This window comes from Typopeltis vanoorti, chromosome 8 (assembly GCF_054136105.1).
Source record: "Typopeltis vanoorti isolate ZY-2024b chromosome 8, IOZ_Tvanoo_1.0, whole genome shotgun sequence".
NCBI classification, from domain to species: Eukaryota; Metazoa; Arthropoda; class Arachnida; order Uropygi; family Thelyphonidae; genus Typopeltis; species Typopeltis vanoorti.
Genome location: NC_143556.1, coordinates 149,228,336 through 149,245,164, shown reverse-complemented (window position 1 = coordinate 149,245,164; position 16,829 = coordinate 149,228,336). Strand labels below are relative to the sequence as shown.

At 36.1% G+C, this 16,829-nt stretch overlaps 1 protein-coding gene across 1 annotated transcript in view; it reads left to right on the top strand.

The window, feature by feature from the left end:
- The window catches only part of TM9SF3 (transmembrane 9 superfamily protein member 3), a 280,184-nt gene extending 263,946 nt beyond the window's left edge, over window positions 1-16,238 (top strand). The window contains exons 12-13 of the mRNA XM_090397004.1: window positions 5,537-5,613; window positions 15,496-16,238. Coding sequence (XP_090253130.1) covers window positions 5,537-5,613; window positions 15,496-15,563 — 145 coding nt within the window. The 3' untranslated portion in view covers window positions 15,564-16,238. The remainder of the gene's footprint in view (window positions 1-5,536; window positions 5,614-15,495) is intronic.
- The last annotated feature ends 591 nt before the right edge of the window (window positions 16,239-16,829 follow it).

Below are 16,829 nucleotides of genomic sequence, written 5' to 3'. Positions count from 1 at the left end.
GGTGATATTGAGTTGGGGTGTGTTTTAGGATTTGTTCCAGTAGCTGACTTTTCGCTGTTCGCCCTGGTTCCCTGGCGAAAACAATGGGGGGGGGGGGCTTGTTTAACCGGGTGATGCTCCAGCCGGCATGAAATTCTATCATGTTGTACCATCATTTAATATTGTGGTTTAAGCCAATAAGAATACAATTTGGTCTGCTAAATCCGAAATTGCTAACCCATCCTTGTTTGTTCAGTATCCAGGTAGATGCCTAACAGGATGTACCACAAGAAGGTGAGGATTAGACATTAGGTCAGAAGCTCTGGTCTGTTCTCCACATTCCTTTAAAAGTATCCCTCTGCAGTATTCTAAGAACCTCCAATTCACCCAAGTCTGTTCCCACATACAGTCTGTCACATAAGTTAAAGCAGTAACACCACTAGGAAGATATATGCTTGCAAAATGTTCAATCAGTAACTGAACTATTTTGTCCGTTTCTGTGCCCTCGTGACCATCATCACTCATTAATGTTAATGTTCCATAGTCACTCTTGCTCTTATTTACCACATAATGAAAGAACTTCTTGGGATTTCCTCTTGGCCTGCTTGGCTAAATTTTTCTCATAATCTGATTTTGCCATACTGTCATCTTTCATTTTATATACCCTCTATAGCATTTCTTCTTCTGCTGCTTAATGATATTACTCGCCCATCTAACTCCTACCCGATTAACCATCTTTACACTGGATACACAATTTAATACTGCTTCCTTTAGATGATCCTTAACTGTATCCAATGCACTACTAACATATTTACCCTGCATTGTTTTATGCCATGAACAGCTTTAAGCTTGTTCCTAAACGTGTCATAATCACCTGCCTTGTAGTTCCACAAATACCCTTTCTTGACAGAATATTTCTCATGTTTTACAATATCCCAAGTCAAGACTGCAAGTTCACTTTCACTAATTGGAGGTAATGTTGTCACCTTGGTTATGGATAGCTCTTCTGACCCTATGACCAGGTCCAGTACTCTCCAACCCCTTAGTCTCCTCCATCGCATGCTGCCTTAAGTAATTATCTCTCAGCAGGTATATAAATTCTATTTCCTTTGTCATGTGATCATTCTTCCAGTCTAATCTCCAAAGTTGAAGTCCCCTGTGCTAATCACTCAACTTGTACTCATTGTACTAATTTGGTGATGCATGTCTTCCAGATCATCTGTGGAACTCTCTGGCATATAGTAACAACCAACTGTATATTTTCTTTTACTGGTCTTAATCTCAGACCAGATTGCTTCAAACGAATAGCCACTGTCCCACCTGGCTCCTATTCTTTTTGGTTGCAATTTGTCTGCTATCATCTGCAGTTCTCCCTATCCTATCTTCTCTATCTTACTTAAAATGCTAAACCCATCACATTCATTACCTGTAACTACGTAGGCTGTTCAATAAGTAATAAGACTATAATTATACAGAAAACAGATTACCTTTAATCGTCATCATTTACATGGTCTTTTTTGAAGTAACTACTGTGAGACGCGATGCATTTGTCCCAATGTTGCATCCACTTCTTAAACACATGCAAAAGTCCATTTTTTGAGAGTTCTTTTAAAACCGCCTCCGCAGCTTTTAACATGATACAGTTGCTTTTGAAATGGCGGCCTCTTAGTGGTTTCTTGAGCTGAGGAAACAGCCAGAAATCGCACGGTGCGAGATCAGGACTGTATGGAGGGTGTGGTAGGATATTTTTTTTGTTCTTCTGCAAAACGTCCACTACACAACCAGCAATATGTAGCCTTGCATTATCGTGGTGCAATAAGATGCCATTCTTCAGCAATGGATGCTTCCTTTTGACGTGCTTGATGATAATCGCTGCTGTGTTGATCATTGTCTCTGTGATGGACGTTTGAAGGTCTTCCCTCATGTTCAAGATCTTCCACATTTTGCCTTCCTTCCTTAAAAGTTTTATGCCAGCGAAAAACACTTGCCCTCGACATTGTTTCATCGTGGAAAGCTTCGCGTATCATGTTAAAAGTGTCCGATGCCGATTTTTGCAAACGCACACAAAATTTAATCGCATAACGCTGTTCCAAGGACACTTTCATTTCGAAGACTGGTCGCGCCTCGTAGGCATCCCCCAAAAAAGCTTGCATTTAGTCACGTGACACTCTGGCACATCAGCCCATATACGCCATCTATCAACCTCTTTTGTTAATACAGACAGCAACATTTCTTTATTCCACAGAAAGTAATATTGTGAAGAGTGGTTTTGCCACAGTAAAATTAATCTTATTACTTATTGAACAGCCCACATGCGTCATCTGTTGTTAGCCAAGTCCCACTAATGCCTATAAGTGAGGTTGCAGTAACCAATGCCAAAAACTCCTCTCTCTTGTTCCTGATACTTCTGGCATTAGTATATAAGAAATGGCAACATCTGCCCCCACCTGCCTTTACTTTCTGAATTGACTACCCTATTCAGTATTTTTGCTTGAGAGACTAGATTCTTCATTTGGTCATCCTCGCACTCAGTTGCTTTATGGTTGCCTTCACACAAACTCACTTGCTTCTACCCTAATTAAGTTTCTGTGAATTTGCATGTCAGCAAATTTTGTCACTTTGTTCAGTGAACAAAGCTCTCTCCAGAACCTAGCACCAAAACTATTCAGATACAATCCATCTGCATTGTACAAATCCTTCTTTCTATCAAACAGAGACTACAGATCCACAAATTCTACATCCTTCCTTTTGCACAATCTATGTATAGATTCATTGGCTATCAATGCACTCCTCAGTTTGCTTCTATCATAGCGTGAGACGAGACTTACAATCTTAACCTTCTCGCTCTTCAGTTTTGCCTCTTCTAACAACTCCTTTTACAGGGTGTTCGGGATAAATTTGACATATTTATAATTAATTATATTTTTCCGTAAGTTACATGTATTAACACACACTTCTCTTCATTTAAAAGTTTGGACCCTTCTTCATTCATATACAAGATGTCAGAAAGGATGGATAGCTGGAACCCACCTGAATCATGGAAGAGAATAACTTGTATCATGATGATTCGTGCCCGCCATCAAAATAAGGATATTACGACTGCTGCCCAATGCTCCCTGAATACAGTAAAAACAATCAGGCATGAACTAGAGACTTGCAATGGTGACTACGAGGATGTAGCAAGAAGAAAGATCCCTAGCAGACGATCTGATTGCGTTCGTACAGCAGAATTCCTCGCAAATCTGCAGGAACAGGTGTTGAAGAACCCTGGCATTGGAATTCGGGCTTTGTTCGTGGAGTTGCTAACTGTAGTCAAGCCCTGGATAACAAGGGTAGCCAATGGTAGGCCGTATGTATGGCAGCAGGATTCGGCCCCTTGCCACACCTCTGGGAAAAGTCAAAAATGGTTGTCTGAAAATTTCTACGACTTCACCAGTCCAAATGTTTGGCCTCCAAACTCCCCAGACCTTAACCCCATGGATTATTTTGTATGGGGCGCAGTTGAAAAAGACACCAATCGCACTTCCAGTAATACAAAAGCCCAGTTAATGGATAAAATTAAAACAGTTTTTGCGGCCCTTCCCAGGGAGACTGTAGCATCAGCTTGTTCGAGGTTCCGAAGCAGAATTGAAGCTGTGATCGATGCTAATGGTGGTTATTTTGAGTAAATCTTGTTGATAGTATTGTAATTAACTCTGCCTGTAATGTTTTTTTGTCAATTCATTAAATTTAATAGATACAAAGAAGATTTTCTTTTTCCTTACGAAACTGTCAAATTTATCCCGAACACCCTGTACATCTTGCCTCTCAGATCATTGATACCAATCAAGAATCATTTCCTTCAACTTATCTTTTTGCATCCGGATGGCATGACTGGTATCGTGAATTTTGTTCCCGGGAAACAAGATTTTGTCATACTTTCGTTAAGTACTCCCCTGATTATTGAGTCTCCATACATAATTTTCTTCTTAACTTGTTTTTCTTGTTTGTTTGGCTGGTCTTCATTATTCTTTCAGATTATCTGCTTCTTTCTTTTTTCAGCACTGCTCAGCTCTTGCCACTTCTGCAGTTTTTTCATTTTGCGCTTTGTCCTATGAAAGATAACATTTAAGTGCGTTATTTCTTTATTTGATATCCATTTCATTCTATTCTATTTCCACGGTCGCACGTTCGACATTATTAACATCCTTTTCCATCTTATTGTCAGTATTTGTTGCATTCTTGTGACCTAACAGACTCACTTTTAAAACACTTAATACATATTCTCTCCAGTTCCAATTTCCTTCCACATATTGTTTAATTTTTTCGATGCATAGATTTCGCATACACTGCTTCGCTGAATAATGTTGTTGCGTTGGTGCCATGCCAAGAATATCACAATAAGAATGTTATAAATATGCTAATTCTCTAAAAACATGAAAATCTACTCTAATACACTATAATACACTAATATTCTGATGAAAAAACACAACAAAACAGATAAAAATTGCTAATTTCACACAAGTGCTAAATTACACGACCACTCGCAATATAACCTTGAACCAAAATCCAATGAATTGTGCATCTGGAAAGCTGTTCGCTCAGTATGGTTGGCTGAGTGAGTTGTGCAGTTGTTTTATTTAATGGATTTCTCTGCTAGTTTGTTGTGAAATTAGCTGTTTAGTGATAAATTAAGAAAGAAAAAAAATGAATATCTTATAACTTTTCTTTCTGCGTTTTGATAGATATTTCACGAGTGCCATTTTTCTAAACTGGCTATGATTACCTAATCCTATAAAAAATGCAATTAGGTAGTGTTGGTCAATATCCGTCTTCAAACTGACTTAAGTTTCTCTATTCCATATATATATATCCTCAGGAATAAGGATTGTAACTTGTCACCATTGATGAAAAATATTCATCCACTTCTCCTTACAGCCCATTGCTCACACATAGTATTGATGTGCTATTGAATTTGCAACCTATCACTGGAGGTTAAAAGGAAAACCTCAAATCAGAGATAATTCTCTCTTAATCCAAAATAAAGATGGAATTCTCTTATGTGGGGATTGAAAAAAAAAAAAAAAACCACTTCCCTATCCTGTCCCAATCTTTTTCTAATATGGAGAGGTTCTCTGTTTTGGAACATTATTTGAGGATCCTGTGTCGTGGAAAGCTGTTCACTCATTGTGGTTGGCTGAGTGAATTGTGTATCTGCTTTTGAAACACTAGGCTGCAGGTTTGAGTTGATGATTTTTTAGGTTGATGATTTTTATCATCCAGTATGAGATCATTACATTGCCTACTTAAGGCCTTTAGTAGCTTACAAAAATAGCATTTGTTATCTAGGTAGAAGAACTGGATTATCTAATCCTTAATCTACTTGTACTAAATGTATACTCTAGGTTAAAGCCTTACCATGACGAAAAAAGGAACATTTTAATCGTAATAAATTACATTGCTTTAGCAGTTTGAAGCTATTAGTATTGTTTATTTTTAACTGAAGTGCTATATATAAAGAAATTCATCTTTGTTATACCTCTAACTCTAGATTTTTTTTTCTTCCTCTAATTTACAGAATGTATGGACTGTTTCAGACCACTTTTTATTTTGGATACATGGCACTTTTCAGCATGGCACTTGGCATTCTATGTGGTAAGTTTTTTGATTATATATAAAGCACTATATTTAGTTATGCTTAGAAATATATTTCATGGCTGAGTTTTGTATTGCATTTAAATTATTCAGTGAATGACAGTGTTAGAATACCCATTTGTTTAATACAGTTAATTTATCAGTATGTTAGTTTAATATATAAGCCATAAGTTGTCACCTTCCAGTGGTGAAGCTGTACTAAAAATTGCAATGCAAACTAGAATGACGTTAATAAATTGAATTATTTATATTAATTCAGGCCCCTTGATCTGAGAGGTGGTTCAGAAGTGTTTTACTTCTGACCCACCTCTCAGATCCATAAGTTAAAACTGGTTTGAACACTGTCTTGCATACAGCTAATTTAGTATTCTGACTAATTTCTCTCTTCCATCTCTTCCATATGAATTTATTCAATTGACTTCCTACCATACCAACTTTGTTGATTCTGTTGTCTATTTCCTTATTTAATTTACCATCTTCACTAAAAATCGTGCCTAAGTAGCTGGAATGTTTTACTTGTTCCACAGCTTCTCCATTCACAACACAGTGGATATTTTCAATGATTCTACCTATTTTCATTGTCTTTGTCTTTTTATTGCTGACCTTCATACCATATCTGTTACAACAGTTATTCAATTTAGTCAGGGAATCTTGCAAACTTGTAGCGGATTTATTTAGAAGTATAACATCGTCTGCATAAAGCAAAGAGCATACATTAACATCTCCGATTCTGATGTCATGTTTATTACCACTTTCTTTCATAATGTGATCCATATAGATAATGAATAACAGAGGGGATAATGTACATCCTTGTCTCACACCAGATTTAACATTAAACCACCTTCCTGTACTTCTTTCAATTCTAACTGCTGACTTACAACTCAAATAAAGACTAAGTATTGCTTGATATTATGCTCCATTGACACTGTATAACTGTAGCATATTGAATAGCTTCTCTCTTGGCACCTTGTCATTTGCCTGTTTCAGATCGACAAAACTTAAATACAGATCTTTGTTATATTCCCATGCTTTCTCCCCTATTTGTCGTAAAGTGAAGATCTGATCCTGACAGTCTCTATTTGGCCTGAATCCAGCTTGTTCTTCCACAATTCTTCTAAACTATTTCTCAAATATACTGGCATGCTGTACTGTTTCTCAAGTAAGCTTGCCAGGAACACTCAGTAGGGAAATACCTCTGTAATTCTCACATTCAGTTTTATTTCCCTTTTTATATGTGGATATTATGAGAGCTCTACTCCAATCATCGGGGATTCGTCCCTCTGTCCACACCTTCTGGGACTATGCAGTGCAGCCACTGTAAGACTTTTATATCACCATACGTCAGCATTTCTGGTCGAATATCATCTTCTCCTGCTGCCTTTCCACATTTCAAGCCTTTGATGGCTTTTTCTACTTCAAGTATGGATATGTATTCCTGACTGTATGCCTGTTGAGTGTTTTTTACCACTGTGTGCTATCTTCATTCAGCAATTTTTCGAAGTAACTACTCCATACTTCAAGGATATCCTTTTCTCCTGTTTTCATGTTGCCTTTATCATCTCTAACTCCTTTTACGGCACTCTTTCCTCCATATCTAAGCTTCTTCAACAACCTCCAGAATATCTTACCACTTTCTTGATATTTATTTTCTATGTTTTTGCCAAAGTCCTTCCATGACTTTTGTTTAGCTAGTTTTACAGTGTTTAGCTTTATTACATATTACATTTGTCTCTGTATTCTCTAAGAGCACAAGCTGATTTATTTGCCAGGAACTTTTGATATGCTTTCTTCTTTTCCTTCACTGCCTCTTTAACTTCCTGTGTCCACCATGATGTTCTGATTTTTGTATCCTTGCAGACAACCTCACCACATGCCTCTGGCTGAATCAATCAGGGTTTTTTCAAGGCTTGCGACTGAATCTTCAAGGTTTGGTTCCTGTTCTCAAACTCAAGAGAGAAAACATCACTATCAACAATAACATAGTCAATGAGACTTTTCTTATTCCTTGCGTCTTCTCTCCATGTGAATTTGTGCACATTTTTATGTTGGAACAATGTGTTAGTAATAACCAGTCCATGTTCTGAGCAGAAATCTAACAAGTATTTGCCATTATTATTAGCTTTGCTCTTTTCTCCAAATTTTCCCAAAATATTTTTGTATGTCTGACAATCATTTCCTACTCAGCTATTTAGATCCCTAACAACGACCAGCGTTTCCTTTTTCATTGTGTCAGTTGCTTTTTCTAAAGCATCAAAAAATTCCTCCACTTCTACCTTAGCAGAACCTCCTGTGGGACCATAGGCAGTGGTGTGTTGGGACTGGCTCGTGCGAGCCAGTTGTTAAATTTTTTTAAATTTAGTGAGCCGGTTGTTAATGTTTTTAAGTCGGGTGAGCCGGTTATTAAAATTCTTTATGAAAGGATAGATGATGAATGAGGGTATATACTTTTTCTGGTAAATATTTTGAAATTGTATAATAAACACTTACATATATTATTGTTATTATCATCAAAAATAAATGGATAAAGGAGAATTCACAAAAGACAAACTCAATTCACAAATGGGAATTTGGAAACGATTTTATTTACTAAACAATGTCTGTATTCATTAAAACACAAACACGTTGTCAAAACTCCCGAACTGGCTATTTGAATAAACAATAATGCTTTTTTTTTTTTGGCGCATTTCCAAGAACTTGCAACAGCAACATTGTTGCACTATCGATAAATACAAAAATTCGTCGCGACGGCTACAGTCTCTGGTCATTTGATCGAATACGAGTGGTAATATTAGTGTTACATTTTTTTTTTTTTGTTCAGGATTTCATTTGATAATAGGCAAGTTGTAGGCAATATTAAAATTTTCTTTAATATATGTTTTTATTTTGGTTTTTTCTTATTTTTTTAAAAATTTTTAATCAGGGTTAGAGTTTTGCGGCCTAAAAAGCGGATAGCCGTTAGTTGAAAAAATGAAATAGAATGAAACTTCTTAAACATTAAAAGGACAAAATTTGAAGAAGCAATAACAAAGACATCTGAAGATACAATAGAACTTTGTGAAGAATCAAATTTTTCATAAAGTGAGCCAGTTGTTAAAAATTTACCAACACACACCACTGACCATAGGCACAAATAAGTCTCATTGTCCAGTTCCCCATTCTCATATTTGCCCATATCACTCTACTTGAGACTGCCTGCCATTCAAGAAGATTAGCCTCGTATTTAGTGTTGAATACTATGGCTACTCCTTCCTTTCCTTGATTGTCATTGCCTGAATATAACATTTTGTATTTATTGCTCAGAAAGATCTCACCAGTTTTTGTCTTTTTTTGTTTCAGTCACCTCTATTATGTCGATCTGGTACTTATCTAATTCCTCAGCTAGCTCCATTTCTTTGCCATTCAGGCTTCTTATGTTGATAGTACCGATCTTTAATTCTGGTGATGTTGAGTTGGGGTGTGTTTTCAGATTTGTTCCAGTAGCTGACTTTTCGCTGTTCCCCCTGGTTCCCTGGCGAAAACAATGGGGGGCCTTGTTTAACTGGGCGACGCCCCAGCCGGCATGAAATTTTGTCATGTTGTACCATCATTTTTTATTTTGGTTTAACCAATAAGAATACAATTTGGTCGGCTAAATCCCAAATTGCCAGCCCATCCTCGTTCGTTCAGTATCAAAGTAGATACCCAACAGGGTGCGCCACGAGAAGGTGAAGATTGGACATTAGGTCAGAAGTCATGGTCGGTTCTCCGCATTCCTTTAAAGGCTATGTGGAGGTCTCTTCTCAGTTATATAGCTTTGACCCTTAAACACCCTATCTATACTGTTAACACCAGCTGTGCCATTTGTAAAATTTATCTACATTTCACTATCCTTCCTTGCCTTTCTCTTTACTTATCTTTCATTAATCTTAACTTTTGACTGCCACCATATATGCTTATATTGTATCTTATCTCTTGCTCTATAGTCTAGCAAATTTATTTGTTTGACTGCACCAGCTAGACTATATATTGAGAGTGTGTAGGACGTCATTCCAAAGACAATGGAGATAACTTAATCATATTCTTATTCCCGCTTTATTCTATTCTACCCTTAAATCAGTCGTGACAGTAAATAAAGTTTGCACATATCTTTCTCATGCAGTTCGGATTTTTTTGGAGATATTGGATTGACAAAGTACAGTTCAGTATACTGCTTACAAGCCATTATTTAAGCCTAAAGAGTATTTACAGTATGCACACACAAAGTAGATACAAATCCCTTACTACTTTAACTCTAGTTCTGCGTTGGACCTGAGCTAGTTCAAGATCTAAACATAACATTACATGATTATGAGACATGCACCGTTTAAGACTAAATGACTATTTCTTATATAATGTCTCACAAACATATTGCATACAATCTTTGCATAAATTCACATTACATACTTTCAGTAACACAATTACTTACAATTTCCTTTTCAGCAAACAGTCCTTCACGTTAATCAAATGTCCCACAAGAATCTTCTTATCTTTCTTTTCACTCACTGTGTTGCTCCTTTCTTTCCTGAAGACTTGACACAATGTTTTCCTAGTAGTGCAATCCAAATAGACAACGAACAAAACTTCTCTTTTAAACTCCAACCACGAATGGTGGTATTTTCAGATAAGAGAGAACTTTGAAGATGAACCAATGAAGCTTCTCTTTCACTTTTCGACCATGGATGGCATTGATCATAAGCAAGAGCAAGCATTGAGAATCCTGTAGATAAATTTTCTTACTGACGAGGAGCCTTATATAGGTCTAGATTTTTGTCTTTTTCACATGTGCATGTTTCTCTAAACTGGTCACGAGCTCTCTCTCAGGTATGTTTACGTCATCTTCGCGTGCTTTTCGAAATCCTTGTCCTTGGCGCTTGATGACATTAATTCTTTGCAAGTTTCTATGACTTTCCACTTATGGTAATCCTCTTTGTTCTTTACCAATCTTACCATAAACCAGTATCATGAGAAGTTATTGGACCAAGCTTAAGAGCAGTATAAAAAATGGACAACATTAATGACAGCTATGGTTAAAAGGACAGAATTGGACTTTGAAGAAAAGTTAGTCAAACAGGCCAAAGACGACTGAGAAAATATTTGTTATGTAGTACATAAAAGAAAGAATAACCTTAGGAAATGTGGATGGTAGGAAAATGACAGATATGCAAGTCAAGCAATCACATTAGCAAATCTCCATTAACTTTCTGAATGCTGAGAAGAAATGAATAAAGGATAGAAATGTATGAATTAGTAGTGTTATAACTATTGCAGGAGCTTTATTCAAACATAGCAATGGAATTAGAATGGATACAAGCATGAGTTCTGAAGGAATGTGCAGGAAAGTTAGTTTAGTAAAATACATGGTCTTGATTCTTAAGGCATGGAAGAGGAGCAAGATAATTCCATTATTCAAGGGTGAGATATCGCTATTACTACTATGTTCACTGGGCATCTACAGATGCCGTATGGTCACTCTGATGCTCGGTGATGTGCCACACACCAGGCCTCGCCATGTAGTCCTGTTGTTTGCTTTTCTTGCAGCCTCAACTCTCTGAAGATCAGTCACTCCACACATGCCATCCATCCAACTCATTAATAGTCTACCACTGCCTCTTTTTCAAGGAACTTTACCTTCTATTACTGTTCTGAGAAGTCCCCTTCCATCCTTTCTATGTGTCCAAAATATTTTAACTTTCTTCTGTCAATATCTTTAAGGAGCCTTAAAGTTCTACTGATCTTTTCTAACATCCATTCATTTGTATGCCTTTTAGTATATGATATCCTCAACAGCCTTCTGTAACACCACATCTCAAAAGCAGATATACATTTCTTATCTGACTTCTTTAGGTTCCAAGTCTCACATCCATAAGTCGCTGTTGGAAAAACAACTGTATCCAAAATCCTCAACTTTGGATGAAATGAACGGATGTTAGAAAGGATGAAAAGATGGATCTATCCCATGGAGATAGATCCATCCTTCCAGATTTTATGCAGGTCTCTGACTGTTGTTTTAGCCATTTCCTAACCTTTTTCTGACTTCTTCTGAACAGCAATTCTTCACATTAATAATAGATCTCAGGTACTCAAACTTGCTGACTTCCTCAATTCTTTCTCCTTTAAGGTACACTAGTCTCTCAAGAGCTTCTCCATGTGTATTTCCTTTGAGAACCATAATCTTTGTTTTGCTAGGATTGAGTTAATGTCCTCTGTTATTACTGATCTTGTTAACTTTGTCAAGATATGACTGATGCAGAAAATTAGAGACTAGTGAGATCTCTGATATGGTCATCAAAGCTTTTGGAGAGATTAGTTAAGAAGTACATTTAAAGGTAGATAATCAGCACTAAGAGCATGGATTTTGTTTAAGATGTTTAACATATCTCATGTTTGAATTAGAGGGCAGAGTTGAATAAGTGAAATTGATATACCATTTTAGATGTCTTATCAACTAGACCTTCACTTTACATAGATTTGCAAAACGACAGTGATCTGTATTGTTTTGTTGATTTCAAACAAGCATTCTACTCTGTTAATGGGGAAAAATTACTTCAAATCCTATATATCTTCAGCCTCTTTCCATCTACTATGTGATATAGACCCCTTACCTTTCAAATATTATAATAAAGATACAGGGATTCTTTACTTTATAAGATTTCTAATAAATGCAAGTTGATATCACAATTATTTATTATGGTTTAAAAGTTCACTTAAGTGTTTTTGCCAAGAGATGCTTTGTAATTTCAAATGAGACAGTATGCTTCAGACTATCATAAAGAAGCCTGTGTTGACTAATTGTCTACCTTATAAGAACATTTTCATATTAAAATATTATCCCTCATCATTGACTATGAAATAGCACCAATAATAAAAATAAATGAAAAGTTATCACTTTAGAGCAAACATTACATGATTCGAGTATGGTAATGAAGTAAAAACCACATGTTACAAATGTTTTGCTGCAATTTTGTACTGAACATTACGCTGTTCTTCCACATGAAAGGAACAGATGGGATAGAATAATTTATTGACTGTTCGACTAGTTTTGTGAAAATTCTTGTGTTTCACATCATCAGAAGAATTAAGTGAATTGACTAAAAATCAAATCAGAATGGCTTCAAAACTGGCAGCCTGGCTAGACAAACGTACACAATTAACAGACATATTACAATGGTTTTAATTGCTGTGGCTGAAATAGCAAAATAAGAAAATCAGAATTTATGGTTGTGGAAGTTGATATTCTAGGTTAACTGATTTGTTGTGCAAGGTTTGTCAAATATAAAAGAGTGGAATGTTGTGTCATTTGCAAACTTTGAGTATAAAGATTTTCAGGATCTTTAAAGGAGCATATATCACACACCATTACGCCAAGCTTGAGCAGATGCCTTAGAGATATTCTACAGTAACTACTTGAGTTTCCACAGACTTTTCCATAATATTTGTCTAAAGGTGAGTGACATAAGCAAAAAAATTCCTTGTTGATTGACAATAGCTGGAATCCTCCTGGTGATTTTTTATTATGTTGAGAGTTTTCAATTTGCATAATGTTGAATGTGGGCTAATTTCCTAACTTCCATGCTGAGAAGAGTCAGTAGGAGACATCTCTTAAGCACAAACCTGACAGGACTCCATTGAAGTTTGGCCTGTACTATATACCTTTACATATTCTTCTATGAATGAAGAGCTCTTTAATATCCCTTATTTGTTTTTAATTTGCATCATTGAAATGAATTTGCTAATGTGACCTTTATACTAAATTTTGCAAGAATTTCAACATTATCAACTAGTTTAAGATCTAAGGCAGAAGATTATTTTCACTTATAATTTTTGACAAATGATTTCTAAGGTTTTGCACATACCAGATCTTTCAGGATTTGATTGGTTATTGGAAAAGTTTTAAAAACCACACCAGAAAACAAAGCTTGATATTTCATTTGGAGTTGACATTCATCTACTGCATTGAGTGCATCTATACTACACAGTGTGCCTGTTAAGTAATGAGATTGATTTTTTTTAAGGTCATACCTTAGAATAAGAATAACAAACATGTTTATAGTTTTGAATACTAGAGTGTGTTGTAATTACAGGTGCAACTTTTGAGTTGGTGATGCAGCAGTTTTCGTGTGGCTACTGTTGAAGTAAGAGTGTGTGAGTGGAGAGTATCAGAAGTTGAGTCATGGAGAAAAGAGCTGTGATAAAATTTTACAGTAAATTAAGGAAAAGTTGCTACAAAAATGTACCAAGACCTAAAGAAGTTTACAGCGATGACTGAGCTGCACACAGATGTTCTGCTGCTGGTTTTTCTGTGTTTATAGAGGGGAGGGAGTCCCTGGAGGATGAACCACACTATGGATGGCCAGTTTCTGCATGGATAAATGAAAATGTGGTGCAAGCTGGAAATTGTTGTTCATGACAGGTGAATAACCACCAGGCTACTCCCTGTACAGCGTAGTGTTGGTAAGGAAACACCCAGATTAATCTTTGAAAGAGATTTGCACAAGAGGAAGATTTGTTCTAGGTTTGTGCTGCACATGTTGACACATGAACAGAGAGAGAGAGAGCACAGAGTTCCATGTTGTCAAAATTTCATCCATGCAGTTGATCAAGATTGTGATGTGTTGCAAAAAAATTGTCGCCAGTGATGAAAGGTGATATTTTCAGTTTGATTCGGAAACTAAATGCCAGGGCATGGAACATCTTCTCCCTGGTGGAAGAAAGTCAGGTTGCAAAAATTGCATGTCAAGACAATCGTCTTTTTTTTTTGACATTACTGGAATTACCCACTGCAGATATGTTCCTAAGGGCACCAGTGTTGAACGTTCAGAATTATTTAGGAGTAATGCAACATCTGTGCACCCACATGCAATGTGTCAGGAAAGAACTGTTCCACAACAACAGTTGGTTTCTGTTCACAGCATTACACCCCTTGCACTGCCTGTGAAGCATTTTCTGGCTTCCAAATGTCTATTTGGCCCCCACTGACATTTTCCTCTTCCCAAAGATGAAGTATGCCTTGAAAGGGAAGTGCTTCAACGATATTGAGAACATCCAATGCGGTGTGACCCAGAGACTGAAGGAGGTTCCCATTCAGGAACCTCCTTCAGTCTCTGGTTCTGATTCAAAGGCACAGTGGAATTCCCATACACATGTGCCCTTGAACACCTGTATGACAGATGTAAATCCTTTCTTTTAGGCTTACACGGTGATCAGAATACATTTTTGGGAAAATTATGGGGACAACTATCATGTTTGAGTAAAACTTTAGTTTAATATAAACCAAAATCAACACGCAACGTTTCGATCTTCATATCAAGGCCATCTTCTGGAGCACATACAGAGAAACACGCTGCACTACAATCTACATGGTTTGCTAAAGTTAATGACCAACCTGTAGATTGTAGTGCAGCGTGTTTCTCTGTATATATAGTGTATATGCTCCAGAAGATGACCTTGATATGAAGGTTGAAACGTTTTGTGTTGATTTTGGTTTATATTAAACTAAAGTTTTACTCAAACACTGTAGTGTCTCCATAATTTTCCCAAAAATGTAGACAGATGTAAATGTTGTGTGGAGTTGGAGGGAGATTACTTTGAATCTATAATTCCAAATAATAGCTTTGTTTTGATATAATAATTGTCTCCTTACTTAAAGGGACATTGTGTATATGCTAAACACAGGACATGTGTGAAATAAAAATTAACAAACATGCTTTTAAATACGTACTTGAAATGAAAAAAAAATTGGAATTTTTAAAAATTTCTTTTAATAGATAGATTAACTGAGTAATATTAGTGTTGTAGGATTATATGAATTATTTTACAGCAATAATATAAATAAATATATAAAAGTATTTATTTTTCTTCCTTTAGGGTCATTTGGTTTTGTAGGTACAAGTGCATTTGTGAGGAAGATTTATTCCACAGTCAAGATAGACTGAAAATTATTTTCTTTATATTGTGTATATTTGTGAAGTGTAATTGTCCCATAAAAGAACGTGATAACAATATAAAGGCATGATTCCGTGTATGGAGAAACCAGGCAGTGGGAGAATTGTGGAGAACTTTCAGCGATATGTGCCTGTTTCCTATTCTAAACTACAGTCATGATTTTGCACTTTTGTAAACCAGATCAGTATGTGTAGCTGAACTAAACTGATATTTTATCACCACAACAAAGGGCTTTCCAGAATGTATATCCTTCAGTGAATGACAAGCAGTTTTATCTTAGATAATTACTCACTGTAATTGTCTGAGGTAAGTATACATTTTAAATAAACAAGGCTGCACCGAGAGATGTAGATATTCAGGCTACGCCACATACTTCACCCTCAGTAGTGTATTTAATTGAAAAGAAAAAAATGATAGCACTGGTAAGCAGTGTATTTTTTTTTTCATGGAACTATTAAATTTTTCATTTTCTGAATTCTAGTTTGCTATCCAGAATGGAAGAAGGGAGGGGAATTGAATCGCCAGACTGTGATATTCAACATCATTTGTTGTAGATGCTTTTATCAAGTCTGATGTGTAATATTTCACATGTAAATCACTTTCTTTACATAGCATCAAATAAATGTTAGGGTAATGGAGAGATCCCTCCATTTTTAATAATTACACTAAGTGTGTGAGTGTTAACTTATTAAGTTTGCCTTACATGAAGTTACACTGACCATATATACAAGCACATTTGTAGATGTAATCCTTCACTTATATAATACAGATTATCCAGAACCAATTCAGCGACCTTAAGATTTAAATTTTGATTCTTCATTAGTAGAGTGCAATGTAAGAGGCTATATTATTCAATATGCAACAGGCCAGATTATTTAGAAGATCCTGAATCAGTATGTAATCCTCTTAAGTTCTCTACACAATTCTATTCAAACTGAATGACAATTAAAAGATAATGCAAATAGACAGAAATATTAGCAAGGACAGTGTGAGAAGCCAATTCAATTTATAACTACATTTATACTTGTGGTGATGGAAGCTAACCTATTTAATACTGATTTAATATTCAACTTTGTTTTTACATAAATTTTTTTGTATTTTCAAACCCAACCCTGGTCAATTTGTGCGCAAGTTTCAATCAGCAGTATGGGTTCTACTGAGGGGAACATATAGTTGTCCACAGCTGAATAGAAACAGGTAAATTTCCATGAATCATGCTGTTCCAGTAAAGGATTTAAATTTTTCTGGGCATTGTC